The sequence below is a fragment of the Acomys russatus genome, chromosome 25 (assembly GCF_903995435.1).
Source record: "Acomys russatus chromosome 25, mAcoRus1.1, whole genome shotgun sequence".
Lineage (NCBI taxonomy): Eukaryota > Metazoa > Chordata > Mammalia > Rodentia > Muridae > Acomys > Acomys russatus.
The window spans coordinates 16,493,415-16,508,254 of record NC_067161.1 but is presented as its reverse complement, the minus strand read 5'-3'; the positions used below and the strand labels follow the sequence as shown (position 1 = coordinate 16,508,254).

The window sequence follows — 14,840 nt, the reverse complement described above, 5'->3', positions numbered from 1 at the left end:
CAGACAGGGGAGACAGGCAGCTGGGCTGGGTAAGAGAGAACTCCTGAGCTGTCTAGAGAGACCCCTGTCATCAGTTGGCACCAGGAGGTGAGGCCACAGGTCTCCAATCATTGTCTTTTCATTGGAAAGCTGAAGTGGGCCTTGAGGGTCCTTGTCACCTCAAGGGGGAGGTCATGAAAGGGGACTGCGTTCTAAATTCAAAAGTAACCCCTTGGGCATTAACGCAAGTACTTTCCCACAGATGACTGTTCTGCAGAGCAGAGAAAGGGGTAGGGAGGGAGACAGAGACTGAGACAGAGAGGGAGGACGAGGAGAAACAGGAGAGGGGAAGGGGCAGCAAGGGCTTAAGGGGACCCACAGCTACTTCCCACTCCCCACTTCCTGTCACTAGAAATGAGCCTTGGCCCTGGGGGAATTTTGCAGGTCCCTAATACTTCCTACAGAATTCAGGGGAGCCCTTCTTCCTGATGACAACCCTCTCTGGCTGGGGCAGACTTTTCCCCACCCCAGGAAGGCAGGCAGTGGTTAAATATGATTTTTCTCTGAAGTCAAATGGAATCTTAACGCCCTCTGTGACACACACACACACACACACACACACACACACACACACACACACACACACACACACACACACACACACACACACACACACACACACACACACACACACACACACACACACACCTCTCTTATACTCACACATATTCACACTCATCCTGGGGCCCATCAGCCAGGTGCCCCAAAGGGCATCCCCAGTTTCCCCACACAGCCAGGAGCAGTGCAGTGCAGCCCACCCCGCCCACCCGCAGTCCCAGAGGCGGCCTCTGCCCCCCCCCCCCCCCATCCCCCCCCCCCCCCTCCGCCCGGTGCGCAGCCCGGCTCTGCTCCACGCCAGTCCCGGGCGCCGTTCATTCATGATTGGTACTCGGCCCCCTGAGACCCAGCCCGAGCGCGGGGCGGAGCGGCCGGGAGGCAGCAGGGGCGGGCTGAGCGCGGCTCCCGCACCACACGCGGCGCGGGCTCCGCAGCCTCGGCCGGGCGGGCGCTCCGGCCCCGTGTCCAGCATCAGGCAGGCTTCGGGGCTCCGGGCTCGGGGCTTGGCCCTCAGTGAGGCCAGTAGCCCGACTGGGTGCCCGCACCGGAGGACGCCTGCGAAGGCTCCCGCGAGTCTTTGGCCCTGGAAGTCAGTGCATGTGCCGGGCTGAACACGGCAGCAGCCACAAGCTCCAGGCGCCCCGGCCCCACGCTCTCTGAATACCAAGCTGCAGGCGAGCTGCCCGGGGCTTTTTGCTTTCTTGCTTTTCTCCTCTCCTCCAATTCAGAGTGGACAATCCACACTGATCTGTGTTCAGGGGAGGGGAGAGACAGGGCCTGGGGTCCCAAGTCGCACACAAGTCTTCGCTGCCATGGGGGCTGTCATGGGCACCTTCTCATCCCTGCAGACCAAACAAAGGCGACCCTCTAAAGGTAAGCACTCTGTCCTCTGTCCGCTCCCCTGGATAGGTTTTGGGGGGCACTGAGTGTTGTGTTGGGATGAGCGTCTGTCTCCCTTAGTTCCAAATCCACTGTCCATGAGGGTTCTGGACAGCATCTTGTATCCGAGGGAGTAAGAACCTCATGAGAAGGTTGGTGTGAGTACCCAGGGGCAGCAGCCAGAGTGGGCGCTGGTCCCCAGCAGGGGTGTGTGTGTACCCTTCTCTACTTGGGAATATATGAGAGCAAGATCGGGCACATTCACAGGTGGAGAAAACTGCGTTCTCTGGCTGGGCGGAAATGTTGGGAGGCTCTTCCCGCTACCATGAGGGCTGACGTTGGTGCAACCTCGAGCATCCAGCAAGGGTGCTTACACTCATGCATGCCTCCTCGGAAATGGCCATGCTGTACCAGGTGCTGACCTGGGAGCCTAACCATGAGGGAGACAGTGATTTGCCTGTCTGTCCTTAAAAACCTCTGCAAGCCAAAAGGAATCAGCTACATCCAGGTGGTAGAACCCCCAGGCGCAGGTCCCGGGAGTCTCTAAGAAAGAACATACAATAAGGCTGTGCTGCTAAGGTCTGAGAACTTCAGGGGGAACTGTAAAGAGGCGGCTGGGGTGCAAAGATCATATATTCTAGGATCCCCTGGTCAGGAGCCGGCTCCACAGCTGCCTTTTTCCAGCTGCAGCATGCCCATCACCAGTGGGACAGTTGTCAGGTGTCAATGTGAAGTCGGGTGACCTTGCTGGGCCAAGGCACACAGTGCAGGTCTCTTTTTCAACAGGCAGAAAGTTGCTTATAGGAATAAAGAGACTGGAAACAATCAGGAAAAAGAAAATGACAAGTTTGGTTTGCTTAATGCTCAAACGCCATTGCAGATAGCAGAAGGGTTCTAAGTAGTTTCACATGTAAATGTCCAAGTTCTGATATTTAGCATAGTCTGACTACAGGTGGCGGCAGGACATACACCTTATGCTGGCTAGTGTCCAGAGCTGTGTTGGGATGACAGTGGGCCCCAGTACACAATGAGTCTCCTTGTAGGACCCATTTCATCCCATCTTGGTTGGGATCATCGTACATAGAGATACTCAGGAAGAAAGGATCAGGCTCTTGGTCCGGTCCTCAGAGACAACCTGGCTGAGGACCATGGAAAGACATCTTCAGGTGCAGATCCCAAGTGATGAGACCAGGCTTGCTTGACAGACCGGAAGTGGGAGGGGCGTCTCCTTATTTGCTGAGTTCTTCGCCCTGCAGGGAAGGCACTGGTACCTTCCGGCAGCCCAGAGAAAGGCAGGTCTGCAAAGCATGTCCCAGGGTCTTGGTGCTCTGAACTCTGCCTTTCCTGGATCGCGAGGTGCTGCCTAACTGGGCCAGCATCCAGTACCAAGTTCAAGCCAGCTCCTCCCCATCATCCATCTTAACAACATGAGGTCCCACAGGCCGTGGAAGGGACTGTAGGGCACAGTTAGCTTGGGTTTCTTTAAAATTACCTACAATGTCTGTATCTCCTTGAGTGGCATCAAAGAGCAGTCTGTGGCTCTATAATCCAGTGGAGTGTAGGTGCGAACCTCAGCCCTATCACTTCAGTCTTGGACCTTGGCAAATATCACTTCCTATAAGTCACAGTTTTCATATCCATCCTATGCATATGAAAGTACCAAGCTGCCTTTCATGGGAAGCTGGGGGACATGGAGGGAGGAAGCACCTCATCTCATATACTGTGCTTTCTGAAATCACTAGAAGAGATTGTTGTAAAGGCAAAACGAAGGATGAGTGGTGACCATGGAGATGCATAGCGCTGCAGGATTCAGACATTATCGTCTATCACTCCAGTCTCTCCACTCCAGAGACCACAATATTTATCTCTCTCTCCTATGAACTTAAGAAAGAGAAGAGTACCTATACTAACCATGTGTGTTACAATGGAGTGCCCAGCACAGTGTTTTATCTGCATATTCTCATTTGATCTTTATAAGAGTGTCCAGGGTCACTGGGTGGGTCCCCAAACTAACTCCTTCTCTTCAGAGCAATAGAGTTTCGGCCCGAACTCTCTACAAGTGTGACTGTATACTTTTCCTAAGCATTTGCCCCCTGAACAGAGTCCAGCCTCACTGGCTTCTTGCCTATCACAATGAGGATCAGTACAAGACCCTCTTGAGGCGAGAAGCTTAGGAATAGGGGAGAAGCGTAGGGATATGGACAGGGCTCCACTAGGAGGCTCACCATCAGGTATCCTATCCTGCCCTGGTCACTTTCTCCCTTAGTGTTTTGATCTCTATAAAGGGGAGGCGTTTCACTGGACTTTTTTTTTTTTCAGGTTCCATTTGGTCTTCAGATTCTAAAGGTTTTATTGTTGGTGCTGTTGACGGGACTGCTGCTCTGATCTCTGAGATGTCAGGCTCAAATCTAATTAGATACAGTCAGAAGTAGACGGTGGGGATTTTCAATAGAAGAATGTGTCTCCCTGCTGGGTTCAAATTCAGGCTCTACCACTCACTAGCTGTATGACTAAGCCTTATTTTCCTCTACTGTGAATCGGGACAGTAGTAGTTACCATCTTAAAATAGCTGCTGTGCTGTGTGCGTTTCAGGGATGATGGAAGGCAAGTGCTTTGCACAGACCCTGGACGTGATCAGTGGTCAGCAAGTTTTAGATCCTGCTCAGTGTATGGTTGCACTGCTTAGGCCATGTGAATGGCCAGGGTAAGGCTGTCATGCAATGCCGTTACTGTTGAGAGTTATACATCTCATTTCTGGCATGCTTTTTCAACCCCTGTATAGATAAGCAGGACCCAAAGCCAGGCTCTGGGATGCTGAGCCTTTGCTGTGGCTCACTGACCCTCTGCACCACGCCTGATCCCGGAAATGCCACAGCTGACTCAGCTACAGTTCCAAGGGCTTAAAAACACAACTTGGAGATACAGACACATCTACAGAAACAGGGTAGCAATTCTGTGTGTTTAGTTCTGGGAAAAGAATGCACCCAGCTCAACCTTATGCCCAGGAAGAAATCTAAAGTAATTTAAGAGCTTTGCCACAGAACAAAAGTGTAGAGTTAACTTTCTGTCCTCTGCTTGGAATCTTGGTGCGTCTTTAATTGAAAAATGGGGGGAAAACCTTGCCTGCGGGTTTCAGGCACTGTCCTCAGTCTTAGGTAGAGTTTCTTTTGCAGACAGTTTCATGTGTGTTTTTTCTTCCAAAGACTCTTAGGCTTGAATGTGTGCATGAGGATGGTTATGGTGTAGGGGCTAAGCAGAGAAGGAACATGGAGGTGCAGTTGCTGGCTCCATGGGACTCAGAAAACCAGAAAAACACTAAACCAGCTCCATATAACAGAAACTTGCCTATGAGCAAATAGCTCCATGTTGTGTGGGTGGCTGAGTCGCAATTCCTCCATGATCAAGTGCAACATTCAGAACTTTTGAAAGGCTGAACTTCAGACCTCCACAGTGTCCACTGAGTCACTGAGAAAAATCTCATGGCTATCATATGATTTTTATCAGGTCACATGGCTGGATAGAGTCAAATATGAGACTGGTCTTGTGGGTCCTAAATCAGAAAGCCCTTTGGAGAATTGTGGAGGCATAGAGTTCCTGATGAGCCTGGCCTTGAAGTTGATGGATGAAGTGGCATGATAATCCTAGAGGGCCATGGGAGGCAGCAATAGGCAGAGAGTCTTAAGGAAGAGGTGGCCCCAAATCATATCAGTCTAGACTCAGAGATCATTGGCAAATTACTTTGCCTTAGAAATACCCTTTTCTTCACCTGGGGAGGGGAGTACTGAGCAAGAGACATGTGTGTGCCGTGGCCTTTTCCCATTTCAGCATCTCTGTCCATCACTTAAGCTCTGTAAGCCTCTTCCCCCTGCCAGTCCCTACCTCACCTACTAATTCAAATTCTACCCACATCCCAAGAACTCACTCATCTGTTTCTATATTCCATAAGCCTTTGCCAAGCCCCAGACAGAGGTGACTTCTCCCATCTGAGTTCCTAACATTTTTAAGTTGTATGCTCTCCTGACTCACAACTCATGCTTGGAATCAGACAGCCAGTAGAAGTGTTAACCCTTTCCCCGTTGACTATAGCTTAGGATTCTTGGGGCCAGACACGTGTCTGAGTCATTCTTCACAGACTTAATTCTTTGTACATAGTAGGTACTGAGTAAATTTTTTTTTCCCAACAGAAACTATAAACAATGAGATTGTTGGTCCCTCATCATTACTCCTAAGAATTGCAGACCCCACAGGAAAAGTTAGCTTGCCACTGGAATTTAAGTTGCCAGTCCCTCTGCCTGAATGGGTTCTGTTATTTGGTCTGTTGGTTTTGAACTGGCTTTGTCTGTGAAGTGTACTCAATCTGTTTACCATTCAGTGGAAAGCTCCGAGAGAACAGTGCTTCTACTCCCCAACTCCTGATAGTCACAGGACTGGTAAAGGGCCACACTACCTAAAATCAGAGGTGCTTTCAGTCTGCTCCCAGGAACAAGAGCAAGACTAAGACCTCTTTGTCTACTTAGAAGGGCTCTGCTCAGCAAATGTTTTATAAATGTGTGAGAAAGGGAGGGAGGGAGGGAGGGCATTCCTTAGCAGATGAGTGAGTGATGGATGGTTGCACATAAAGAGAATCGATAAACAAGAAAAATGAATGAAGGAGCAAGTGAATAATCAAATGAATGACAGAGGATGATTGAATAAGTGAGCATGTGATTAAATGACTGTATCCATGAATGAATGAATGAACGAACAAACGAACGAATGAATGATGAAATAATGGGGAAACTGTAGCAGAGACTATCTTTTTATGAAGAACAGTAACAGTTGTGCTGCCTGCTTCCTCTAACTTTGTCTTCATGCATGGCTGCTGCTAACAATACAAGACTACAGACAAGTAATTATGTAAAGAAAAAAAAAAAGGCTTATTTTGGTCTGCGGCTCTAGAGGTCAGAGGTGAAAGTAGTCCATTCAGTGACTGCCTTCTTGCTGGCAGAGTCCTGAAGCACACATGGCATCCCAGGGTGGGAGGTACCCTTGGGGTTTCCTCTTCTTTAAAGCTCACAGGACTCACTCAATGATGGGGCTCCACTGTGAAGCCCTTATTTATTCCTAGTCACTAACCTCCCAAAGGCTCTAAACTCAATAGCTCAACTTCCTAGCCTTTGAATACTTCATGATGGAAATCAAGCTCTAACATGAGCTTGGGCGCGGGAGTGGCAACCCTCCATAACAACACCCATGGAAAAACACGGAGGAGTTAAAAGCACAAGAAACACCCATGCAGAGGGTTTGTAGCAAAACTTGTGGGAAGCACTTTCTAGAACACAGTTTAGAAGGTCCCGGGAGGTTTTGGCTACTGATGGGTGTGCAGTGTCTGTAGGGAAAGTGGAGAGAAGGCAGCCTAGCTCTTGGCTTCACACGTTTGCTGGAAGAAAGGCAGAGATCGTTCTCCCACGTTACCTCTTGTTTTCCAGGGTCACTGCTACCTGGTCTACATGTCCACCCTCTCATTTGATCACTTGGCCAATCCCATAATTGTGCTCTAACGTTGCTCTCTGGTGACATTTCTGCCCAAGGTCAACTCCAGCGCTTGCATCTCCTTCCACCTCTATCCCCTGCCCCCCATCACCTGGTGAACTCCTATACATTCTTCAAGGCCCCACCCAACATCATCCCACACTCCGGCAGACTGAGCACACCTACCCCTTCTCTGGTCCTCCATGTCTGTTGATGCTGTACCCTGCACGCGCACGCACGCACGCACGCACACACACACACACACACACACACATGCACACTGATGATATCTGTACACACAGAGGCGATCATTATTACACAATTATCTCTCTGCCTGGCTCTCGGGGGCTGATTCTTATTCCAAAACCCTAGTCAAGTGTGACACCTGGTCTAGACTTGATGGATGTTGGCTGTGTGGAGGAAAGAATGGATGGGCTGGGGTGTGTGGGGCGTGATGACTAAGGGGTATGGGAGCACTTCTGTGCAGAGGAGAAATCCAAGATCCAAGTCCTCGCCTGGGGAGAAGCCTGCAACATTCTGCATAATGGCCCTGGAGCAGTACTCTCATTCATCAGGCCAGGAAGGAGCATAATTAGGAAGGAAAGAGAGGGAGAAAGAGAGACCAAGGGTCCTGGGTCTTTCAGGGAAACTAGTTTCGGCTTCTCAGCTCCCTCCAGGTGCTATTTTAAGTAGGTCACCTTCTAGAAGTAGCTACAGTCAGGTGGGATATTGCTCTTTTCCCATGTGCTAACCATGACAAGAATACTTTGGATTCGGTCTTATTATTCCATGCCATATTAAAAGCATGCTTCGATGCAAGAATGAGACCTCATTAAAACCAGGGTACTGAGAGGAAGGTGAATGATGATTAGGACCACTGGGTCAAGGTTATAAAGACTTGCCTCCTTCGTCACTCTTTTTGTAGGGATGCTCTGCCCCTTTCAGCTGTGCCCTTTGATTCTGCGTCCCAGAGACCCAGAGCCATCACAGCCACAGTCACTGACATTCTGAGCCATTTCATAGTTGTTCCCACCTATGGGGAATTGCCAAGTTCCGTTGGTAACTGAAAATATAGATCAGCTTCCAGCATCAGTGCTAATATCAGAACCACCTAAAGCTGACCAAGCCTCTGCAAGATGCCAGGCACCTTGTTCTTCCTCTTCCTGGGTTGATTTACTTCAGTCCTGCAGGACAATGCTGTGCTAGCTCCCATTTTACAGCAGAGAAAACTGAGGCGCTAAGAAGGGAAGTGCTTTGCTGGGACCCTAAGGCCAGAAGACAGCAGAGCCTGGTTCTGACCAATGGCAGAGCCCAAGCTTTGAAGCCCCATGCCAGCCGTTCCTGGCCTTATAGCAGGAGCTTGAGGTACTAGGGGGTGGGGGAACAGTCAAAATGGGGGTGTGGATGTAGAAAGTAGTGCTCAAGGAGAGACTGAAGCTCTTCATTAGCCATACTGAGCAATGAGCTGCCTGCCAGCTCCGAGAAAAACCCCCTCAGCCTGTCTAAAACCACCTCTGAATCTGCTTCCATTTCATTCCCGACACCGTGAAAGCTGGGCTTTGAAATGATTGGGGGCAGAAGGCCAATTAGCAAATTCATTAATAGGATTAAACCTCTCTCCTCTCCTCTAATCATTTATGTGAACTAGATTTCTCTCCCTTTGTTACAGCCATCATGGCTGTCAGGGAAGGATGGAGCAGCCATTTAAGCATCTTCAAGTCTGTTAGACTCTCAGCCCTCCAGTGGTAGGCAGCCAGCTCAGAGTTTCACGGGGTCTAGATGGCCAGGGGGTCTCTTGCAGTTGATGAGTGGTATCCACGCAAAGTGACCAGACACAAGAGACTGCTATACATTTGCAAATGCACAGCATCCTTCTCTTTACTTCCATTCTGTCCTTAGTCAGACATCCTTACCTCAAGTCCGGTCACATATATGCATGCAGCATAGTCACCATGAGCACACAGTCATGGTTAGGCACACCTAATTTTCTGCAGTGTACTAACTTCATGACCTTGGCCAGGTCACATTGTCTATAGAAGCCTTTGTCTCCAAAACTGAGGCACTGATAGTAAATTCCCTTCAGTATTGTTCTGAGAATTAAGTGCAATGATATGTTCAAGGTGTGATCAGCACACAGAAAGAATGCAATCAAAGTAAGTCATTACTCTCCATGTTTGCGCTGGTCAAAGCATGGCCTTCTTTAGACCAGCAGCTTCATCCTAGCTGGGCGCTTGTTAGGAATGCAGGATCTCCGGCCCAAACTCAGCCCTGGGAAATCCTAAGCTGTGTGTTAACAGAATTCCCAGATGGTCTGTACACCCACTGAGCTTTGGGAAGCAGTGGACCAGAACACATATTCTAGAAATATACAGGTTGCATGACCTAAGGTAATGCATCAAGCTGGAAGGGGCTCCTGGAAGCCCCCGGCTCAAGCCTCTCCTTATGGATAATAAAGATGAAGAAAGAAAACACATTGTCCATGGTCACATGGCTCGAATTTCAGCCTGACTGACTACCCAAGTCTGCTTGTCTTCCTATGAATTATTTTATTCCAGAGTCCCAGGATCAGCATTTCTGCCGTTGGAGATTTTCTTTCATTTTAATAAAATGGAAGTGCAAGGCTAGGCATATCCATTACTTTTTAGAACTTTATTTATGTGTGTATGTGTGTACCTGTGTGAGTTTGTATGTTCCATGTGCATAGAGGAGGCTGGGGAGGCCAGAGAGGGTGTTGGAAACTCTGGAACTAGAGTTTCAGTGGATCATAAGCCACCGTGTGGGTTCTGGGAACTGAACCTGTTAGTCCAGCCAAGTGAGAGACTGAACCCTGATTCTACCAGCCATCCCTTAGCATTATCCCCATGTTCTCTGCTACCTGAAGATGTGATCTGGCAGAGGGGAGACCCTGGGCCTCCATCTCTGCTTCTAAGGCAGAGATCACAACAGAGCCTGGTGGCAATGCAACTAGAGATTTTGCAGCACCGGCAATAGCATTGAGAACCTCCAAGCAGGCTGCCAGCCTGGATGTATGTGCAAAGCCTTTGAGTTGGGATGTGAAGCCAGGAAACCTAATAGAAGTTAGTGGAGTTGAGAGGATAAAGAAATGCCCTGAAGCATGAAAGTCAAGTTCCCTTTTCAGGGCCTTGAACAGCTGCTCTATGGGGGAGGTGCCCATTTCACATTTTTTGCTAACTATTACGTTTGTGCAATTATTCTTAATAGACTGGGAAACAAGGGGCCTGGGGGAGGCGGGGTCTTGATTGTTGGTGATTAGACAGTGAGGCGCCTTGCACCAGGTCTGATACCAAGGCAACAGCTTCTGGACTCTGATCCCTAGGGAGAGGCTAACACTTGTGGCCAGCTTTTTGTGCCTAGGACCCAAAAAATGGCAGCCACCAGCCTCTCCTTAGCCCATCAACTCCTCACCATGCTGACCTGCTGAGAAGAGGGCTCTAAGAGAGACTGTGCAGTTTCAGCCTCCTAGGGGAGGCCAGGCACTTGCATTCATGCACACACCTCTCCCATTTTCTTTCCATTTCTAGAAGTTAGCCTGCCAGGACTGTCCAAGAAGGTCATGTTGCATACTCAGCAGGCATCTCTTAGAGTGCCTTTCTTCTGCCCTTGTACATGAAAATAACTGGACTGGATTAGAACTCCAAGCCCTACAGACCCCAATGCTAAATTGATCTCATCTCTTACCTCCCTACTAGCAGCTATTTAGACAATTCAAGACAAAAACAGTTAAGAAAACAAAAGTGAGGATCTGAGTTTCTTCCCATGACGACGACACTGGTAACAAATTTTGAATACAATATGTTGTCAAAACACATTTATTCAGCGTCTGGTTGCCTGTGCTGTCTGATGCTGTGGGAACATCTTGAAGGTGGCTTCTGATATCTCAGTGTTGGAACTGGAACAGACAATAAGAAAGAAGGTGCTTTGGAGACCTACTGTATGCCAGGGCTGTGCAAAGTGTCAGCAAAGTGACAGCAGAAAAGAAAAATGACAGTTAAATAGCCCTTACTGTAGAAACTAGAGGAGCCAGGCAGAACGTTTGCATGACTCACTGTGCCCAGTGCTACACTAAGTGCTTTTGATGCCGCAGACCACCTTAACCCTCATAGCAACAGGAGGGGAGAAGGACTTTGTGCAGATGTGATCTCATACAGCAGGAAGTAGGTGCTGATAGATGAGGGAACAGAGGCTCCGGAAGAAGTGACTGGCTCAAGGTCTCCGGGACTAGGGACTGCCACCAGCTTTGAATGACCCTAAAGCCTTCATCCTTGATGAGATGGCTCAGTGATGAAGTACTCTCCTTGCAAGCATGAGGACACGGGTTCAAGCCACAGACCCCACACAAGGCAGCATGCTCAAGTACCAGGCACACGCATAAAGTGGTGTGCTGACATTTCTGAGGTAGCAGTCGTCAGCCAGAAATGATTTAGGCTATATAGGAGGCTGTGTGGAGGCTACGTGAAAACAGTACACATTTTATAGAAGAGATGTAAGCATTCTCAGATTTTTCTTTTTTTTAATCACTGGCTCTTGGAACCATTCCCCAAAGATATGAAGAGTAAGTTAGCACAAAATTAGAGCAGAGGAGCCATAGCCCTGGGGCCAAAGTGGGGGGAGGGGCACCCAAGGAATCAGGCTGAGCTGACACCTAGGGGTTCCTGGAGCAGGACTTTCCAAGCTTGCCAGAAAAGAGTGGTCACCGAGCCCACACCACTGCATGGCATTAGCACAAGGTGACAGGGAACATACCAAATAACCCCTGTGTGGTCCTCGGAGATGGGACAGTTCACCCTGATGAGGAAACCCAAGAGCGCGGCCTGTGTTCTTTTGTAACTGTCTTCTGCCACTGCACTATTTAACTTACTTACTTCATCGCTGAGCCATCTCTCCTGCCCTCAAGTTTTACCTTTGAGACTTTCTGGAACTTTAATTTCTGAATGTTTTCTATGTGAATTGGTTGGATCTGAGGAAATAAAGCTCGCAGATATGGAGGGATAACGTATCTACCAATGCCCTTTAGTCTCCACTTTCCTTATCTGGAAATAGTGTATTTTATTTATTTACTTATTTAAATTGATACTTATTGGATACACGACTGCATACTGGGCACAACAATGTGCTATGTGTTGGAATGCAGCTATCTTGAATGTACCAACTATGTTAAAGAAGAACCATGAAGGCGTGGCTGAGTATCTGTCTTACTCTTTGCTCCTTCTGACAAATACATCTGGAAGGAGGGGCTCAGATTGTGGGAGTTGGAAATCCTATGAAATCCAAGGAGGTTAGTTTAATACAAAAGTAACGATTGCCCCAAGCCCACCAGCACCACTATCACCACTGATATCACCCCGTCAACAACACTATTACTCACGCTTGCTTACTACCCACATCACATGTGTGCCCACCATCGCTACCACCACCTCCACCTCCGCTGTCAACATCCTTGACCCAACTGTACTTATTACCATCACTGTTTACATTGTTACCCTGCATCACCACAGAGAGCACACATCCCATCACTAGCCCCATCGATACTACTGCTATCATCATTGCCACCAACACCTGTGCCGTCACCAATACCATCCCTTCCACAATTACACCACCTCTATCACCATCACTATTATTATCTCCCTTGCTACCATTTTTCCCAATATAACAACTATAACCATCATTAACAACCACCAACCACAGTCACGGCCATCATGAAAATCATTTCTACCACTGTGACTGTTAAGCTTACATAGCAGCCACCATTTAGGTATGCATTTCTTACAGCTTCATAAACGCTTATATTATCTCAGTCCTTGCAACAACCTAGTCAGCTGGTCCCATGGTCATTGTGATTTAAGAGATGAAGGGACTGATGCACAAGGTAGAATCCAACAGCCCAGTTAAGCCACAGCTTACAAGGACTGGCCTTCAGTTTGCCTTACCCAACGTGCTGCACCTTTTTCTCTCATCAGCTCTCAGCCCCAACGTGCCAAACATCTGTGCTCAGCCACACAGCTCACTGCAGAGAGTTGGTGGTTTCCTCCCCTGATGTGGGGCTGGCTGGGAACACCTTTGAGAGAGTGTGATTCTATAGCTCACGGGCTCAAGAAAGATTCAAACTCAAAATATGGTTTTAAATGAACTTGTATCGTTTTTAATCCCATAGCCAAGCTGGCAAATCACTGGGTCAAGCTGTTATAATCTGGGGTCTGTCTGTAACCACATGTTCTCATAGTATAGCATAGCTTTTTGACACATAGTAAGGGCTCAGGAAAATGTGGCCCTTACTGATACTGAGATTTGTTTCTATTTCTGCTGGAGAGATGAGGCAGCAACTGATGAATAAAACTAGACCTTTGTGTCTCTGGTGCAGTAGGCCTGGCTCTCATCTGTCATGGATCCCTGGCCCCATAATTCTGATCCTAAGTGACCCTTTGAATAGATCCCATGTTACTGAGAAAGATAAGAATAAGCCTAGACAGGGGCCATTCTGCCCAGTAAGGAATAGAATTTGAATAGTAACTGGCAGAATTTGAAGGAAACTGGCAGTTTCCTTCTCTGCCTATGTGACCTTAGCTCACTTCTTCACTTGGGCCTTGGATCCTTCACGAGTCCCGTGAGGCTGGTAATACTGACCACATGGGCTCCTTGGGAAGAGTATGGAAAATGAACTGTAAATGGAGTGAGGGTGAGAATTCGTCTCTCAGGCAGCTCAGAACAGGAGGAAATGGAAAGACCAAAGTGGTTTTGGGATTAGAGCTGCCTGCAGCCTTTATATGTCTCTGAAATTGATTTATTGTTCCCTTAAAATTTTGGAACAAAATCAAGAAAGCGAGGAAGAAAAGGAGGGTGAGGGGAAAGAAGAATCTGGAAGCAAATGTAAACATGGGGAAAGCCAGTAGCCACTGCCCATCCCAAGGAAGCAGTCCACGTGGGGAGCATAAATTAGTTTTTCTTTTTACATGTTGTGAATGCACATGTTAAAAGGTGTAGAAGAAGGGAGCCAGGTAAGAAGAAACCACAGCAAAGACGTGGTGCTTGAGAGTAGAACCTACATGCTTACAAAGTGCCAACATGCATTCTGAGAAGGCTGGAAACTGAGGCAGGGTAAACTCTCACACACTTTTAATCCCACAAAAGGGGCTCCGTGGGTCAAACACTAGTTCTTTGGTGTGTGTACTGTGTGGAGACAGAACAATGCTGCTGCATGCATAGCGCCAGACACTGTGCGGGTCACTTCCCTGCATTATCTCACCTAACTGCCTTGCTCCGTTGTGAGGCAGAATGTCGCCATCTCTATTTCAGAAGCAAGAAAATAGAATCTCAAAGTAGAGCTATGAGGAGCAGCCTGAGGTCAAGTAGCTGGGAAGAGAAGGATCAGTGCCTGTTCCCTTACGTCTGGCATTCTGTGCCTACCACCAAATATTTGAGGTTTGGGGAAGTTGAGACTCAGGAATGGTGTTTTCCTACAGTTGCCCAGCCAACCTGAAGGACCAGGAGGCCAAATCCCAGCTCTGAATGCCAGATATCTCGTTCTCTCCCCTTCCCTGGGCGCTCACACATCATTTAAGCTGACAATGCAAGGATCTTCTATCTCTTCTCCTCCTTCCTTTTTTGGCTGGCTTCCAAAACTTTGAGGGAGCAATAAACCAACTGAAAAGATAAAAAGCCTTAGGGATCTCCCACCTTAAGCCTGGCGTCTATGTCTGCATGCTGTCTCCATGGCATGTGCCATCCCCACTGTTGCTCTTCTATGGATGGCAGGAGGCAGAAGCTGCCCCGCAGGCTGCCACAATGGCCCCTCTCCTCCTGATTCAGAAGGCTGTCTGAGGAATGACATGCACAGA

At 48.4% G+C, this 14,840-nt stretch overlaps 1 protein-coding gene across 2 annotated transcripts in view; it reads left to right on the top strand.

The window, feature by feature from the left end:
* The first annotated feature begins 1,045 nt into the window (after positions 1–1,045).
* Positions 1,046–14,840, top strand: part of Kcnip1 (potassium voltage-gated channel interacting protein 1) — a 219,774-nt gene continuing 205,979 nt past the window's right edge. For both annotated transcript variants that reach the window (XM_051167753.1, XM_051167752.1), the window contains exon 1: positions 1,046–1,470. In XM_051167753.1, coding sequence (XP_051023710.1) covers positions 1,410–1,470 — 61 coding nt within the window. In that variant the 5' untranslated portion in view covers positions 1,046–1,409. The remainder of the gene's footprint in view (positions 1,471–14,840) is intronic.